Below are 19,000 nucleotides of genomic sequence, written 5' to 3' on the forward strand. Positions count from 1 at the left end.
GATGGATAAACTTCCGTTTGGCTTGTTTTTCACCCTTCCCAACCTCTGGAGGCTTTCCTGAAGCCTCCGGAGGGCGAAAAATGGCTCCAACAGGCCAACCGGAAGTTCGGAAATGATCCGTTTCCGGCTTCTGGATGGCATCTGGGAGACCGGGGGAGGTCATTTTCGCCCTCCCCAGGCTTCAGAAAAGCCTCCAGAGCCAGGGGACAGGTCGCACATGCATGCACAGGGGTGTCACGCATGCATATGCAGTTGCGCAAGGAGGATTGAATTGGTGTGGGCACACATGCACGCATGATAGCATGCATGCACACAATTTTGAACACCATAAGAAAAAGGTTTCCTATCCCTGTCCTAGAAGAATGAAATATTCTAGGAAATATAAAAAAGAAAGAATATTATATTTCCCTGAATGAGAAATGGAGAAACATGTTTTAAGGCAGGAAACCAATGACGTGCAGTCAGGTGAGGCAGGGGAGGCACAGCCTCACCACTGTCATCATGAAAAGAAAAAAAAATGTAAAAGGAAAAAGGCAAGAACTGAGGTCAGGCTGAACTAGTTGCTGCCTCACTGTGGATGACTCTGCTTAACTGTTTAAAAAAGTCTCTAAAAAGCGCCCTCTACTATGAGGCAGGAGAACTGCATGCCTCATGTAGTTTGACTTTAGGTGTTTTATGATCACTCGAGCAGAGTTAAGCAAGGGTTAAAAGACTAAAAATTCCTGACGTAGGTGAGGCACGCAGTTCTTCTGCCTCATAGTAGAGGGCGCTCGTTTGGGCGGGGCTTCTTCAGAAGACCCGAGGCAAGAGCAGAGTTGAAATCCTCTCTGAAACAGCTGGAAAAGGTATGTGTGCGTTGGAAGGAGTGGGAGGAATTCAAACTTCATCCTCCTAGTGCGGGGCTTTGGGCAAAGGCTGGAGGGAAGGACCCTGGCTTGTGCTCTCCCTCCCCAAGTGTAGTTTGATTTCAGGCGGAGGCACGTTGTCTTTTCAAACCTGTAATCAGTGAAGGTGGGTTGGATCCTTCTGGGGCTGGGGGAAAGTGTGTGTGCTTCAGTATGGCTCTTTGACTGGCTTCCTGCCGCCTCCTGTGGTCTCCTCACTGGTGCTCTACCACCAATCCAACTTTGTGTGTGTGTGTGTGTGTGTGTGTGTGTGTGTGTTTGAGAGAGAATGAGAGAGAGGGAAGGGGGTAGGAGAGATAGTCCAATCCAACCTCTCTGTGTGTGTGTCCGTGTGTGTGTGTGCGTGCGTGTGTGTTTGAGAGAGGGGAGAGAGAGGGAGGAAGGAGGGGAAGGGAGAAGAAAAAGAAAGAAGGAAACTTCTTTTGCAAAGGAGAAAAACAAATGCTGTTGCTTTAAATTGGAACTGAGCATGCCTGGCTGCGGAATTCTGGGAGTTGAAGTCCACAAGCCAAAAAAAATTTGAAATCCACCACTGTGTCAGTGCCTCACCAGCCATAAACCTCACCGCATGTCACTGCAGGAAACAGACTTACTTTAATAGCCCCCACCATCCTCAATAGCCCATAGCAGGTTTGCACTTAAGAGATAAAGAAATAGCTAGGTCTATCCATAGGCAAATGCCCTCACACAAGACTCAACAAAGGTAAGATTAGCCCTCTACCCATCTCACCACACGGCACTGGGAAGATTACATTACCCAGCAAGGCTCAACCAAACCTTGGACTCAGGACAGCCTACAGAGTTGTCCCTGCATGGCCCCATGGGAGTCTGGCAACCAATCAGAATACAAGCTCAAATTCAAAAGCCCAGAGAGGGAATAAAACTCAGGGACTCTCAGCATCTCTTCCCTTTTTTTCCTTCACCCAACAATCTTCAAGCCATGTGGTCCTGTCCACCGTTAAAACCATCTTTCCAAGCAGCCTCCATGTTTTCAGAGTCTTTTCCCCCACTTGGAACTGAACCCAGGTGGACATTTCTCCCAACAGAACAAAACTAAATGAACTGTTGTAGTCCTTGACTTACAACAATTCATTTACTGACCGTTCAAAGATACAACGGCGCTGAAAAAAGTGACTTATGTCTGTTTTTCACACTTACAACTGTTGCAGCATCCCCTGCGTCAAATGATCAAAATCCAACTGCTTGGCAACTAACTCATATTTATGACAATCACAATGTCCTGGAGTGATATGATCTCCCTTGGTGACCTTCTGACAAACAAAGTCAATGGGAAAGCCAAACTCACTTAACAACCATGTTACCAACTTAACAACTGCAATGATTTATTTAATAACTATGGCAAGAAAGGTCATAAAATGGGGCAAGATTCATTTAATGAATTTCTAGAAATTCTCCAATATATCTTCCAGCCCTTGGATGAAAGGATGGATTGGATGGGATGGATGGATGGAGAGAAGGAGGGAGGGAGGGAGGAAGAAAGGAAGGAAAGAAAGAAGGAAGGAAGAAGACATTTGTATTATTTTGTTTTATTTCTAACAAAAAATAAAGCTGCTATAAATAAATGGTGAAAAGAGAATACTTGCTATTAAATTAATAGAAAATCAAACTTAAGAAGTAACATTCAATTTCTTACAGCTCTTTATGTTTCTCCTCTGCCAGGATCTGGTCATTTGGTTTCAACCCGTATCTGAAAATATAGGAAAAAAACCTCAGTCAGTTGAAAAGAAATTAACCCAGAAGTAGTTCTCCATTTTGTTATAAAAGCCCGAAGGTTAGTCAACATTACTTTTATTATCTGATACATTAGCAAGTATTTGAAATATGTCTATGATCCCAAACAAGTTATGTTAAAATAGTAAACAAAACAAAAATGATCAAAAGCAAAATAAACTGACGAAAAACCATCAAAATTCTTTGGTTCCATTTTGCAAGGAAAGGAAAATACAGTATATGCCAATTTCTCTTCTATACATTGGTATATTTCTGATGAAATTCTGCACCAGCTTCGCTTGGAATAAGCCATACCACAGTCAATGGGAAATATTCATAAGAGATCCAGTTTCCCATTCTTGATTCATATCACTTGGGATTCTTAATTTCATTTTTGTAAAAAAAAAAGCTTAGTATCTCTCACCATATTTTTTCTTCTATTACAGACAGCAACTGCTTCTTCCCCAGAATAGCAATGATTGTTCCTATCTAATATAGTATTTGGTGAAACATGACATCATTTATCTATAGTGTTTTCCTCATTTTTTGTCTGCAAGGCTATTAAAAAATGCAATGAAAATAAAAGCCAAGGTTCAAGTTTCTATATCTGTTGGAGAAAAGGAGGCAGAGGTAGGTGGCCGAATTAAGTGGGTTAAGTGGGAGTTAAGTTTAGAATTGTTGCGTTCCTACAAGTCCAACCCCTCCTAAATTCTATTGACCCTTATCTGGTGCCAATTTAGTTGAACTTTAGTTGACCAAATTCTTGTGCATGGGTTTGAATATATCTTCTATGCCTGTGATGGTGAACCTATGGCACATGTGCCACACGGAGCCCTCTCTGTGGGCACGCGAGACGTCACCCAACCAAGCACCACCGCGCATGCCCACACGTACATGCCTCCCAACTGATTTTGGGGTCTCTGCTCTGCATGCGGAAGACACACATTCATGTACATGGGTAAAGGTTAGCGTGTGCATGCGCGGGGAGCCAAGGGGAACGTGGTGCTCCGCCAGCTCCCCGTCTTTGGTTTCAGAAGACTTCAGGAAGTCCTGCTAGGCCCAAAACGGACCGTGGGGGGTGCGCACATGCGCAGGGGCCAGGGGTCATGGGGAGCCATGCGTGCATGCACAGTGGGCAGGGCGCATTGCGTTGTGGGCATGCACACGCTGTCGATTTTGGCACACAAAGACAAAAAGGTTAGCCATCACTGTTCTATGCTGCAATAGGCATAGTCTTGATACTTTGCACCTGATAAGTGTCCCATATCTTTCATCAGCACAGAATGACACAATGTTACCTGAAAGGTCATTTTCAGGGCACTGTGAAGGAGAGTCCAAGCAAGGGTTAAATACAGCCAATCTGCCCAGAACTGAATTGAAACTTTAAGCCACGCCTCTGGTGCTGAACATCTTCAGATTTTTTCAATGAAGGCGTGGAACTGTTGTGCGCTGAGAAGTTCAACAAGTCTAAGAACCATATCCAACGTAAGAACAATATCCAACTGGAAACTCCAGAATGCTGCACGGAAAAAGACATACCCAAGCTAAATGTCATTAGGGCAGGAAGCAGTCACGTTCAGGGTCTCTCCGCTGATATGAATGCCCTGGAAAACTCGCTTCCCAAAAGCCCCTTCCGCTGAAGCAAATTTGTCCAATTTGTAATTCTAAACAAACGGAGATAAGGAAGTCCAAGTGGCCACCCTGCAAATCTTTTTGATCAGTGCTTGTGTTGCCCAGGCAGTTGTGGTGGCAGCACTTCTCATAGAATGTGCCGTGATGTGGCTAGGCACAGGTTTGGACTGAAGAACGAGAGCGAGGGTAATGCAGGCTCTCAACCACTGTCCGATGGTAGGGGAGGAAACCTTGCGGCCTTGGGAAGCTGGTTGGAAAGAAACGAAGAGTGATTCGGAACGCCGAAACACAGCTGTGCACTTGACGTATTTGCAGAGCGTCCTACAGACATCGAGCATGTGCCACCGCTTCTCCCTCAGGAGTCAGGGATGCGGACAAAAATCTGGGAGAATGACCTCCTGGGCCCAGTGGAACCAAGAGTTGATCTTAGGGATGAACGTTGGATCCAGTCTGAGGACCACCCTGTCCTGTTGTATCAAACACAAGTCCTCCTGAACCGATAGGGCTGCCAGCTCTGAGATATGCGATGCAGAAATGATGGCGATCAAAAAGGCGGTCTTAAAGGTCAAATGTTTAAGGCTGGCCGACCGAAGCGGTTCAAACAGTGGACCGATCAAGACGCAGAGGACTACGTTGAGGTCCCATGAGGGGTATCTGTGGACCACCGGGGGCCTCAGATTGGTTACGCCCCTCAGAAAACTATGGAAAATAGGATGACGTCCAAGGGAGGAGTGTTCATCAGGAGCAAGTATTGTGGAAATCATGGCCACCTGACGTCATAGTGTGTTGGGCGCCAGGCCTTTGTCAAGTCCATCTTGCAAGAAGTCCAAGATGATCGGAATCGTGCCTGAAGTCGCTGATATGTCATGAGAGGTGCACCAGGTGTAGAATGATCTCCAGGTGGTGTCGTAGATCCGGGTCGTGGAAGGCCGCCTGGATGCCTGGATGGTGTGGATCACCTTGGTAGAGAGACTGCCCCTGCTCATGAGATCCCTCTCAAGTGCCAGATGGCCAGCTGTAGCCACTGGGGCTCTGGATGTTGAAGAGCCCCCTGGCTGAGAGAGACCTCGTGCAGAGGAATCCGCCAAGGAGGGTCGACGGAGAGACTCACCAGATCGGCAAACCAGGTCCTCCTGGGCCAGAACGGGGCCATAAGCACGACCTCCGCTTCCTCCGACAGGATCTTCCGGACTCTGGGAAGGCGAGGCAATGGCGGGAACGCATACAACAGTCACCACGGCCATGGGCAGTGCAGGGCGTTGACTCCTTCGGCTTGCGGATCATGAAACCTCGTGAAGAACCTGGGAAGATGCGTGTTGGCCGGAGTGGCGAATAGGTCGACCAGTGGACGGCCGAACCTCTGGGACAGGCGGTGGAGCTGCTTTCGTTGGCCCTCTGGTAGGGCAGCAGGAACCACTGCAAGGGACGAGAATGAAGTCTTGCCCATGGAACGATGGACAGGCAAGATATCATCTTCCCTAGGAGTTGCGACAACTGCACGACCTTGGCGTGCGGAGATCGCAGCACCTGTAGGACTCATTCTTTGAGGTTTGCTACCCGGTCCGGGGACAGGAAGACCTGGCAGGTGACGGTGTCGATGATGGCGCCCAGGTGCTGCAACCTGGTCATTGGTTGAAGATGACTTTTCTCCAAATTTACGGAGAAGCTGTGGTCCTGAAGGACCTTCATAGTATACCTCAGGTCTTGAGTCGCCTGCTGTGGCGATGACGACTGGATGAGGATGTTGTCTAGGTAGTAATGGAGCTGCACTGGATGAGATCTGAGAAAAGCTGCCACTGCTACAAGGATCTTTGTAAATATCCTGGGGGCCGATGACAGGCCGAATGGCAAGGCCTGGTACTGATAGTGGCTAGCTTCACGAATGGGCGAATGGAGGTAGGCCTCTTATAGATCTATGGAGGTTAAGGTGTCTCCTGGCCTGATGCAGCCCAGGACGGACTGCAGGAACTGCATCTTGAATCTTCGGTAAGTTATGTGATAGTTTAATCTTTTTAGATCTAGGATTCCCCTCCACTCCCCAGAGCTTTTGGGGACCAGGAACAGAATGGAGTAAAAGCCTGTTCCTTCCTGACCTGGTGGAACTGGTTCTATGGCCCTGATGTCCCTGAGATGATGGATCTCCTGTTCCATGAGAGCCCTTTTGATGGGACACGAGGGAGTGGGACAACAAATGAAGTGGCAGGGGGGAGGGGAAAGAAACTCTAAGGTCAGACCAAGTGGATCGTCTGTAGGACCCACTGGTCCGATGCGATCTGCTCCCACTGGGCATGGAACAACTGGAGACGCCCTCCTATGGGAGCTATCCAGTGGTGGTCACTTATATCTTTTGAAAGGTCAGGATACAGACCCCCCCTCGAAAGGGACGCCTGGAGAAATTCTGCTGGTGACCTCTGTCGCGAAATGGTTGACGGTTCTGGGACATGTCAGGGTGCTGTGAGTATGGCCGATGGAAGGGAGCGGAGCTGGTGGAGGGCTCTGTGTTCAGAAAAGGGCTGCCTCCTATAGGAGTTGGAGCCATTCCAGTCAGATTTCTTAGTGACCGATGGCATTACTTTCTTTTTGTCCTTGCTTTCCACAAGGACTGGGTCCAGGACCTCTGCGAAAAGCTTATCCCCTTTAAAGGGGGCAGAAACAACCTTCCACTTGGAACGCATATCGACGTTCCAATGCCTGAGCCACAAGAGGCAACGGGTAGTGACATTGGACGCCAAGGCCCTGGATGCAAACTTGGCGGCGCTCAGGGTGGCGGCGGCGGTATATTCAGTAGCTGCCACAATTTTATTGACATCCTGCCTTAACTTGGTATCTCCAGCCGGAGGTTTGGTGAGCAATTGTCTCAACCAGAGAAGGGTGGCCCTAGAAAGGAAGGACGTAGAGGCGAACGTTTTAATCGCCCAAGCAGCTGCCTGATGAGTTTTATGGCAGGCGTTCTTTGTTTTCTTGTCCTCTGCCTTGAGTCCCTCCAGGAGATCAGGGGGTAGCACAGAGGATGAGGTAAGTGCTGCCACAGGAGGATCAATGGGAGGTAATTTAAGCAAGTCTTCCAGATTGGCATCTACCGTGTTCAACTTTTTATCATTACCACTGGGAGTAGCAAGGGTGGCCAGTTGCGCCCACTGCTTTTGCACCACATTCAGAAAAAGTTTGGGAACTGGCACTATCTTGGGCCAACACAGGCTCCTCAAAGAGATCTCCAGACAGGTCATCTGGTTCAGTAGTCGCCTGATCTGGAGGGGTAGACCCCAAGCGTGTCGAGACTTTTGCCTTATTCAAAATAATCTTGAAGTTGGCAAGCTTAAACAAACCCCAAAAGACAGGCTTTTCGGAGGCAACACCTTCGTCCCCATAAAACTCAGGTTCCGCCTAGGTAGGATGTCCTCCTCCTCCCAGTCGGAATCCTTGCTGGCCAGGGAGGAATGTGGAGACTGAGAAGGCTGGGTCAAGGGCGCCTCCCTAGGGATATCTTGGGGCTGGAGATTTCGGGTCTTGCACAGGCGCTTGGCCCGCTGCAGCATGCCCGCCTCTATACCCTGGGATATAGCCCTGGTAATGACATCTTGCATCTCTGCTGAAAGATTAGGGCCTTGGTCCTCGACAGGTCGAACCCCTAGAGTGGGTCAGATGACCGGTTGCTGGGCGCGAAGGGACCCACGGGAACTGGCCCTTCCTCCAGGTCTGATGGGCAGGCGAAGAGATCGGCCTGGTCAGCCAAGGAGGGGCATGGAGAAGCTGCCATGGCAAGGGAAGCAGTGGGAGAGAACTCCTGACTTTCCTCATCACTATCGGAAATGGGTTGTCCCTGTTCTGGCTGAACCCCCATGGAGGGCTCCACTGGAGACACCGACTGGGAGGTTTGGGCCTGCTGCTGAGCCTTGAAAAAGTGCTTCTCTAAGGCCTTCTGGTGATGGATGGCATCCATCTGGGCCTGATCCCTGCTTGGGTCCTGGCGTAGAATAGGGTTTGCTGCCCCTGATGGCCTCCCGGGCAGCCTTGCCAGCTTGCCGGGAGAAAGCTCTGGAAGAGGGCCCAAGCTGCTCTGAATTCTCAGGGATCTGATCTGCCATGGCTGAAAGGTTGGGGTCTAACTGAAACAGGAAGGGACTACCTCCACTCACCACCTTCATAGTTGCAGACCGTGGACCCAAGTGCTCAGAAGAGAGGCACAGAAGGCCACTGAGATCAGATCCAGCCAAACCGGATTCTGTGTTAAGAGTTCCCAGCACCTGGCAGGTCAGGTAATAGAAACCGACCTAGGTAAGCCACAATCCCTTGCCTCACCAAGCTGATAGTTTTATAAGGCTAGGAGCCAAATCGCCAGTGAAAACCGGACAAAGAGCCTCCACGCGGAGACCTGCAGTGAGTCAGACAACCAGGCAGCTGCGGCAATGTGCTCAGAAAGCGAAACTGGCTAAACAAAATGGCGGCTGGAACATCCGGTTCCTCAAAATAGCCGTCGCACCAGTCATGCAGTCCAAAATGGCTGCCGTGACTAGATAGGAGCACTGAAGAGCCGCGTCGGCGGCAATGGAACCTTCAGCAGGGATCCTTACCGCAACGGAGGTGCTGCAACTGTGTTGGTGTCAGCACTCCGATCCATGCGCCTCCCCCGACAGCTGCCTGTAGCCCTATAGCGCCCAAGCGAGCCCAGGACACCAGGAGGACCAAGAGATGAGCAAATAGCCAATTAAAGAGAAAAGGATTTTTCTCTCACCAAGCCTGCTCGTAATGGACACAATTAAAGTAATTTTTCCTACTTTTAAATCTGGGAGAGTCCAAGCATATATAAGAATGGCTTTGTGTGTGTTTGTATGTTCCAGCATAACTCTGGAATGCCTCGAGCAATTTCAATCAAAGTTGGTACACAGATGACTTACTCTCTGGAAAAGAGAGCCGCCCTCCACCCCATTTTGGGCCTGGAGGGCCTTGAGCACTACCCCGGAAGCAAAAAATGGATGAGGGGGGGGGGGCGAGGCGCATGAGCGGGGCGCACATGGGGTGGGGTCACGTGTGCATGCACGGGGGCGGCGTATGCAAGGCGGTCATGCATGCATTGTATTATGGGTGTGGGCATGCAGGTGCAGTATCGCACATGCGTGCTTTCAGCATGCGACGGCAAAACAAGTTAGCCATCACTGGTTTAGAGTAAAAGCATCTATTACACTTAAACCTTGACTTGTAACAGTCCATTTAGTGACCGTTCAATATTACAACAGTGATTTGTGACCATTATTCACAGTTATGACTGCTGCAGCATCCCCCATGGTCATGTGATTTACATCTGGATGCTTGACAACTGACTCCAATTTATGACGGTTGCAACCTTCCGACAAGCACCAATGAGGAAAGGAGATTCACTTCACAACCGGGTGACTAAGATTGATTCACTTAACAAATGTGGTGAGAAAAGTCAGAAAACGAGGGAAAACTCACTTAACTAATTTCTCACTTTGCAACCTAAATTTTAGGCTCAATTGTGGTCGTAAGTTGAGGACTACCTTTATAAGCAATACAAGTATTCAGACTAACAGCATCCCATTTCCCCCCTTTCTGATAAACAGGACAATTGATGCATATACCATATTTTTCGGAGTATAAAATGCTCCGTAGTATAAGACACACTTAGAAAACAAGAAAAACAAGAAACAAGAAAAAAAAAACTTACTTTGCCTCTCACCAATTTGCCTCCTTGCAGCAAACAGCCAGTTTCAGTTTCAGCACAGCCTGATTAGCACAAGCAGCTGATTGTTGGGCTCCCTACAACCAGTTGTTTTAGGCTGCAGGAATCCCTGCCTACTGCTGCCTCTGAAAATGTGCCCCATTTTTGACCTCCGCATCCTGTTTTCGGCCTTCGTGCGCCCCATTTTCGGCCTCCACATGCTCCATTTTCTGCCCATTCAGGTGGCAGGTATCGGAATGGGCAGAAAATGGGGCGTGCAGAAGCCAAACACGGAGCACGCGGAGGCAGCAATAGGCAATCCCTGCAGTCTGAAACAGCTGATGGTTGGGAGGCCGATTCAATCGACAATCAGCTATTTGTACTAATCAGGCTGTGCTGAAACTGAAACAGGCTGTTTGCTGCAAGGAGGCAAATTGCTGGGCGGCAGAGGCCAAAGGGCGAGCACCAGCAGGTGTGTGGGGCTACATTCGGTGTATAAGATGCACCCAAATTTTCAAGTTCTTTTATGGGTAAAAAAGGTGTGTCTTATATTCCAAAAAATACAGTAATAATTGTCCTTGTGCAATCAAAACTCAAAGTAAGAAAAATACGGTATCACAAAAATCAAGAGATGTAGCTCATTTTATACAGGGTGTCAATCATAAGATTTTTTTGTTCTTGTAGCTCCAAGTACTTGCTTTTAAGGAGCTGTGCTATTGATTGAAAAAGCATTAGTTCAGATTTGGATCCAACAAATACTGTTCAAATACACAAACGTAATTTGATGCTAGTCCTGCTTTGCAGGAACTACTTAAAGAGTATTATTGGATTAGGACAACAGTGAGGAATTAAAAGTTCCATTAGGCAGCATAATTTATAAAGGCAACTTCTGGCTAGATGCAGTTCTTCCTAACTCATCCAAGATATGTTCAATTGAATGTGCTCAATTGACTGTGAATTGACTGAGTTCAGTAACAGAAGACACCTGCATGCATCCATCTTGGTTTTTTTTTATAACTTTAATAACTTTTTAAATAATTCAACTCATCATTTGTACAGATCAACACCTGAATCAAATCATCTAGTCTGTTTGGCAGCCTCACCCTAATCGTGCATTTGGACAAAATTTTAAGCTGTAAATAATACAGTGTAGTGCAAAAGCTCTACAAAGAGCTTTTGAACGTAACACCGAAATAATAGGTTTAAATGATTAAAAGTGATTGAGAAAGCAAGGAAAGGCAAAGCTGATTAAATTGCTGCGCAGTGGAGACCTCTGATTGCCTTCAGCAATCAGCCTTAAGATACCCATCTACTCTGTTCCAGATGGTTCTTGGGATGGCATGCACTTTGGACCAAACACCGCCAAGAAATTTGCTTGCTCTGGTATTATTCAACCACCTGAGAAACTCTCTCTCTCTCTCTCCTACCATAAACCTGTCCTGTTAGTTGGAACAGGAAAGGGCCCTTGGCTGCCAAATGTTTCAGCAATCTAACGTGAAGGAGGTCTCCCATCTGTGGAAAGCTTTCCCAAGGGGCAGGCAGATATTCACCTCAACACATTCTATATTTAGGTAAACGGCAAAAGAAAAAAAAAAGTTAAGTATCAACAGTAGAGACCTTCAAGTTCCTAATTCTATCATATCTCAAGACCTAAAACGGACACCTAACATCAAAAATGTCATCAAAAAAGAACAACAAAGAACGTTCTTTCTGCGCCAACTCAGAAAGCTCAAACTGCCCAAAGAGCAGCTGATTCAGTTCTACAAAGGAATCATTGAGTCTGTCATCTGCACCTCCATAACTGCCTGGTTTGGTTCTGCAACCCAACAAGACAGACAGAGACTGCAGAGATAATTAGAACTGTAGAAAAAACAATTACTACCAACCTGCCTTCCATTGAGGACCTGTATACTGCATGAGTTAAAAAGAGGGCCATGAAAATATTTACAGTCCCCTCACATCCTGGACATAAACTCTTTCAACTCCTACCCTCAAAACGACGCTACAGAGCACTGCACACCAGAACAACAAGAGACAAGGACAGTTTTTTCCGAACGCCATCACTCTGCTAAACAATTCTCTCAACACTGTCAACTATTCACTAAGTCTGCATTGCTATTAATCTTCTCATCGTTCCTATCACCCATCTCCTTCCACTTATGACTATATGACTGTAACTTGGTTGCTTGTATCCTTATGATTTATATTAGTGGTTCCCGCAGTGGGAAGGCTTAGGGGGGCGCTAAGAGGCAAGGGGCGCAGCAGAGGAGCGTTGGAGGTAGCCCCCTCTAGTGAGCCATTTAGAACCAGTTCGCTCACTCACCCCCACCCATCCAGAAGCTGCTCGATTGCTCGCTCCCCCCACCCGTCCACACTATGCTAGTCCTGCCCACTGCTCACTGATTAGCTGGCTCACCAATCACCCTGCCCGCCTCTAAGATCCCTATCTAAACTCAGTTACTTTTTTTTCTGCTTGGCTTTCTATAGGTAGGGCTCTTAGAGGCGGGGGGGGGGGTAATTGGTGAGCCAGCCAATCAGTGAGCGGTGCGCAGGGCTAGCATAGTGCGGAAGGGCGGGGGAAGCGAGCGATCAAAGATGGCCCCTTCGCCTCTCTTCACTCCCACTTTATCTTGATGAGGTCGCCGCAGCTGCTGGGCACAGACGGACGGAGGTAGCCAGAGCGGCAGGGCAGCCCAGGTGGGCAGGCGAGCAAGCGAGCTGCCTGATTCTCCATCGCTCGCCCGCCCAGGACACTCTGGCTACCTCCGTCCGTCTGCGCCAGGCAGCTGCAGCGACCTCATCAAGACAAAGTGGGAGCGAAGGGAGACGAAGGGGCCTCGGTGCTCTGCCTGACCCTCCTTCGCTCGCTCACTATTTTTCCTGCACGGGGCGCCTCGGCAGAAACCCTTTGCTGGCAGCCAGAGCTCCCCTCTCTGGGGTGACGGGCGGTAGTTTGCGCGGTGCGACCAGCGCCTAGGAAGTAAGCTCCTGCCACCGTCCCCACCCCTGCACCCGTGCTTGCAGGCGGCCATGCAGCCCTGCACTATAAGCAAGCCAGGGATCCTTGCAAGGCTGCTGAATCCTAAGGGAGATGCAAATGGGACCAAAATTTGAAAAACAGGTGAAATTATTTCTGGAGACCGGAAGCAAACACACACACACACACACACAGAGCAAAAGTTTTGAATACAGTCCTCCCTAGTGCTTGGGGAAAAATAGAGGAAAATTTGGATATACACTTTGAATTAACTTGGGAAGAAAATTGCTAATATTACTTTTAGCTGTGTTCTGCATTAAGGATTCATGCAGTAGCATTTCTTGTTCAATTAGGAGAGTAATATTTACAACAGCCAGCTAAGATAGTTTTATCTGTCTTATAATGTGCGTGGGTAGAGGACCTAGGCATAAGTGCAATGTTTGCCTGTGATTATATAATAAATTCACAGCTTATACATTTGAATTACATGTTTTTCAATTCATGTTTAACCTATACTTGATATACTTGTATTCAATACATAAGGTGTTAATTACATCAATGGAAGAGATAGGAAACTGCATTAGTGATATATATGTCAATGCGTTGTTGATTTGTACTAAAAATGTTTAGCTTAAAGAAGTTATAAGGAATCATAATTGAGTGTGGAAAATGTAATGTAGTTGTGGATGACCCTTTGCATGAATTGTATTGGGAATAATAATAATAATAATAATAATAATAATAATAATAATAATAATAATAATAATAATAATAATATAAAATGATTCCCCAAAGAGGTAAAAGGCTACATTTTGCTAGACTTATTCTTTGCTTCCAAACTGTTGAGGAAGGGGATTGGACTCCATTGTCTATATTTCCCTTTCCATCCCCATGGTTCTTTAGTGAAAATTAGAACCCAAGAACATATAGCTCTGTTAAAATGTTCCCATTCTCACTTTCCATATTGGGAATCCCTAGGTACCATGCAATTATCTCATCAAATAATTCAAGCAAATGTTGGTGACATTGAGCTGAAGCCAAAGTTCAAGAAATCGTACCAAGAGTTTTGGTTACAGAAAGAAATGTCTGATCGCTATCCTGCACTATGGACAGTAGTTAAGAAGCTCCTTGTTGCATTTCCAACATCATATTTGGTGGAACGTGGCTTCAGTGTGGTCATCCAACTTCTCTCCAAGCAAAGAAATTGACTCCTGATTACTGAACGTGGTGATTTAAGACTCCTGCTAAGTGACTTAAAACCAGACATTGGGAAACTGATATCACTTCATCAAGCTCATCTATCACATTAGGAATTTACGGAACAATGAAGTAGTTACTAAATTTTACTGAGTTTACTAAGTTACTAGTTACTAAGGTTCTTGATAAATGACTATCAGACTTCGAAAACCTGGTATCACTGGATAATGTTGAATTAACATTAACTACAAAGGTTTTTAAATTGGATTTTGAATAAATGTGCAATTAATCGTTAGTTTTTAATTTTACTGTTACTATCTTCCTTCCGTCGTGCAAACCGCCAAGCCGCATGACTCCCCCAGCCACCCCCACCAGCCACGCCCACAGAACTGGTTGTAAAAAAATTGAATTCCACCACTCGGTGGGGGGCACTGAGGATCAGTTTGTAGCACCAAGGGGGGCTGTGGACTGAAAAGGTTTGGGAACCACTGATTTATATTGTTTCCTAGTTTGATTTGATTGCTTATTTGTACTCTATGACTATCATTAAGTGTTGTACCTTATGATTCTTGATGAATGTGTTTTTCCTTTTTATGTACACCGAGAGCATCTGCACCAAAGGCAAATTCCTTGTGTGTCCAATCACACTTGGCCAATAAAGAATTCTCTTCCTATTCTTATTCCTATTCTATTCTACTCTATTTTATTCTAATTCTAATCTATGTGTTAAGATGACTATAATCAGTGTCACATTATTGTTACTATCATTTTCATTTTTTGCATTTATGTAACCAGCCACTTTGAGTAATTCTATAAGCAGAAAGACAGAGTATTATAGTTACTATTATTATCCCAAGTAGATGCAAATAGCAATAGCGGGCTTTGGATTCTTCTGAGTTGCGTGAGCTGCATTCAATGTATAAATTTTAGTTCACATTTTGCTAGACTGAGGCTCAGATTCAAAACGGCTCTCACTCAAGAAGCATCCGGAAGCATTTGTGGTCAGTGGACATCTCTTAGCCTTATTTCCTAGAACCGCTACAGGGGTAAAATTGGGAGAAGGGAATCTCAGGAGGAAAAGCAGTATATACATCCATTGGATGAGTAAATCATACGAACAGACTTTTCTTAAAGAATTTTTTTTTTTTTTTGCTAGGACTACAAGAGACATCCCGACAATGGAAGAGTTCCAGAAAACACGAGAAGCAAAGCACAGGTGGTCCTTGAATTATGACCACAATTGGGGCCCTTATTTCCATTGCTAGGCAAAGTGGTTGTTAAGTAAGTCTCATCTAGTTTGATGAACTTTTTTGCCACAGTTGTTAAACGAACCACTGCAGTTGTTAAGTGAATCATGCAGTCCTTAAGCAAACTGACTTCCCCCGTTGACTATGCTTGTTAGAAGCCATCTGGAAGGTCATAAATGGTGATCACATGACACCAAGGGGCTGCAACCATCATAAAACACAACGGCCGTTGTGGGCGATCTCAGGTCCTGCCCTTGCTCCACAAGAAACTGTCAAAGGCCTGGTCTACTCAACAGCTCTTCATTCTATCCTAATCACCACCACCGCTTTTCATGGACCTGAATTCAGTCTGGCATTTCTTCCCCCAGAAGTTCCCTGGTTCAAATTATGGTGAAAGTTGTATTTTCTGCAACAATACTAAGTAAGGAAAAAACAACTAAAATTTCCCGGCTGCTCGGGTAGAACTTAATTTCTATAATGTGAACATTTTTGTTACGACTCATTCGAAAATGGTTTCAACTTGTTCTTCTGTTTAATTTCCCAAGATCAAAGGAGTGAAATGGGTTATTAGTCACCATAGCTCATCACCCCGACTCCAGTCAGACCTTCTCAAACCACCCTATGAGACTTTTTCCTAATGTCTGAGCCTCTAATTATAGGAGACTTTCTCACATTAAAGGGAGCCAGCTAAACAAACAGCCACTTCAGACAGATGCCTCTTCAAATTAAGAGGCATTTAGGATGACATGCTCAGGAAAGACTTGTTGGGTCTTTGAAGTATTCTTTGTCCCTGCTCAGTTTAGGAGTCTACACACACCAAGTTGATTTGAATTCTTTTATTCCATCATTTTAAATCACTTTGGACAGATAAATGCTTCTCTCCAAAGATAAAAATGTTGCTTTGATATCCGCTTCTCCATTTTACCTTACAAGAGTGACAGATCATAACTGAACCTCTTCTCCCCACAGCTTCAACAAGCCTCAATCAATCAGAATAGGGCTGGAAGGGACCTTGGAGGTCTTCTAATCTAATCCCTTGGTCCAGCAAGAGACCCTACAGCAGTGATGGCGAACATTTTTGTTGTCGTCTGCCGAAAGCCCGTGTGACACCCCTCCCCCTGCACACCCATAATCCAATGTGTGAACGAGACACCTCACGGCCTGCCCCCCTATGCATGCACACGAGACACTCCCCTGCACCCCGTTTTGGGCCTAGTAGGTCTCCCTGCAGCCTACTAGAACCAAAAAAACAGACTGGGGGGGACGCCGCACCCCGCACCCCGTTTTGGGCCTAGTAGGCCTCCCTGCAGCCTCCTAGTACCAAAACTGTGCTGTGGGGAGGGGTACTTCTTCCTCTGCACCCCCATGCACACATGACCCCCCCATCCCTCCAAGTATGCGTGCACGTCTCCTGCATGCGCCCCACCCTGCGCATGTGCGGCAGAGACCCGAAAATCAGCTGACTGGCGGGAGGAGGAGCTGAGCTGGGTCAACGGCTTGCGTGTCCGCAGAGAGAGCTCTGTGTACACCTCGCATGCCATAGGTTCGCTATCATGGCCCTATAGCATTTCAGACAAGTAACTGTCCAGTCTCTTCTTAAACACCTCCAGTGATGAAGCACCCATAATTTCTGAAACCAATTTGTTCCATTGGCCGTTTGCTCTCACTATTAGGAAATTTCTCCTTAATTCCAGGTTGCTTCTCTCCTTGATTACTTTCCATCCATTGTTTTTTGTCTTGCCTTCTAGTGTTGTGGAAAACAAGTTGACCACCTCTTCTTTATGGCCTCCCTAGTCCAATTCCTATTTTCACTTATGTCCTGCCATTCATTTATGTTCTATTAGGTAAGCAGAGCAGCTAACAGAAAGCTGCGTAACTCCCTGCTGAAGTGAAGCTGTTTACAGAGCAAAGATACAAAACAGCCCTAAAAATGTAATATAGTAATTGCATTATATCGGAGGTGAACTTCAAGATGAAATACATCCTGAACTGAAACAGACCAATTAAGGTTGCATGAAATTTTATAATCAAACATCAATCAACTGTCAATGCCAGAAAGTAATTGGTAGTTAATATCAGCTTTGTGTTGTTAGTTGCGAAGTTGTGTTCCATCCATCGCGACCCCATGGACAACGTTCCTCCAGGTCTTCCAGTCCTCTACCATCCTCCAGAATCCATTTAAGATCACACCAACTGCTTCGGTGACTCCATCCAGCCACCTCATTCTCTGCCGTCCCCTTCTTCTTTTGCCCGCAATCGTTCTCAGCATGAGGCTCTTCTCCAGTGAGTCTTTCCTTCTCATTAGGTGGCCAAAGTATTTGACTTTCCTATTCAGGATCTGGCCTTCTAAAGAACAGTCAGGGTTGATCTCCTCTAGGACTGACTGATTGGATCGCCTTGCAGTCCAAGGGACTTGCAGGAGTCTTCTCCAGCATCATAGATCGAAGGCCTCAATTCTTTGGCGCTCAGCCTTCCTTATGGTCCAAACTTCACAGCCATACTTTGCAACTGGGAAAACCATACCTTGACTATGCACGCTTTGTTGGCAGGGTGATGTCTCTACTTTTTAGTATGCTGTCTAGATTAACCTGTTACAATTCCACAGAGCAACCCAGAGATGTACATATTATAGATGCATGTACATTTATTCAAAGCCACGACAAATGTGTCATTTCCCACTATACTTTTATCTTGTATAATCATTATTTTCAGTTTGTTGCAAAAATGTTGGGACGCCATCGGCCTCCTCTAGAACTTAGCACGTGGCTCCCAGTTTTTGCTTGAAGAGAAGGGCCTTAGTGATGGTTGGCCAATTGAAGCAGCTGAGTATTATGGCCCACCATCCAGAAGGTTCCAGATTTGGACATTGAGGAGGTTGGGGAGGAACATGAGCCAGTCCTAGAGTCTGGGGAAGGCTCTGATGAGGGCTCTGTGTTAGAGGCAGAGATGGGGCCAGGGCCACCTGACAGTTATCAGCTGCCTTCGGAGTCAGACATCAGTGAGGCAGACAAACAGCTGGAGCCTGTTCCTAGTGTGTGCCTGCACAGAATTGCCAGATGAAGGGAACAGCTAAAGAAGAGGGATCAATTTGGGAGTAAGGCAACAGTCGACAATGAGGGGCCCCTCCCACACGAAATAAAAGAGGAGCAAAAGGGGAGGGGAGTTTGCAAAGACAATTAGTTCGCCAATTAGTCATTAATTGGTTCGTGACTCTCCAAGACTCCTTGCCAAGTTTTGCAGATATCAGCCTGGCAGCTCTCCAAGCCAGATAAGGTCTGTGACTGTAAATCCTTCTGGATGTGAAGGAGCCAAATTCACAGTCAATTAATAAAAGGGGTTTTGAAGCATAGAGGCTTCAAGAGGGTGGAACCTGATCAGATGAACCACAAGCTGCTAGGAGATTTAGGGAATGCCAAGTTGGTTGCTCGGCCTTGGGGCGGAGAAAGGCAACAGTGGAGAGTCAACCATTCACTCATGATAACCAACCAAGCTCTATTAAAGAGCTCTATTTTCCTTTGAATCAAGAGTAGCTGAGGAATGTCCTACAATTGGGTGCAAGGGTGAGGTATCCAAAGTGCAAGGAGAGAAATCGTTCGGTGGCCTTGAAACTAAAACCACTGGAAAGATGCAGCTA

General features: G+C 46.4%; 1 protein-coding gene across 2 annotated transcripts in view; it reads right to left on the reverse strand.

Annotated features, from left to right (window-relative positions):
• ADK (adenosine kinase) overlaps positions 1-19,000 on the reverse strand; it is a 298,775-nt gene that overhangs the window by 225,680 nt on the left and 54,095 nt on the right. For both annotated transcript variants that reach the window (XM_081956528.1, XM_081956529.1), the window contains exon 3: positions 2,560-2,613. In XM_081956528.1, the coding sequence (XP_081812654.1) occupies positions 2,560-2,613 (54 nt within the window). The remainder of the gene's footprint in view (positions 1-2,559; positions 2,614-19,000) is intronic.

Source organism: Natrix helvetica (genome assembly GCF_964273705.1).
Source record: "Natrix helvetica genome assembly, chromosome: 5".
NCBI lineage: Eukaryota > Metazoa > Chordata > Lepidosauria > Squamata > Natricidae > Natrix > Natrix helvetica.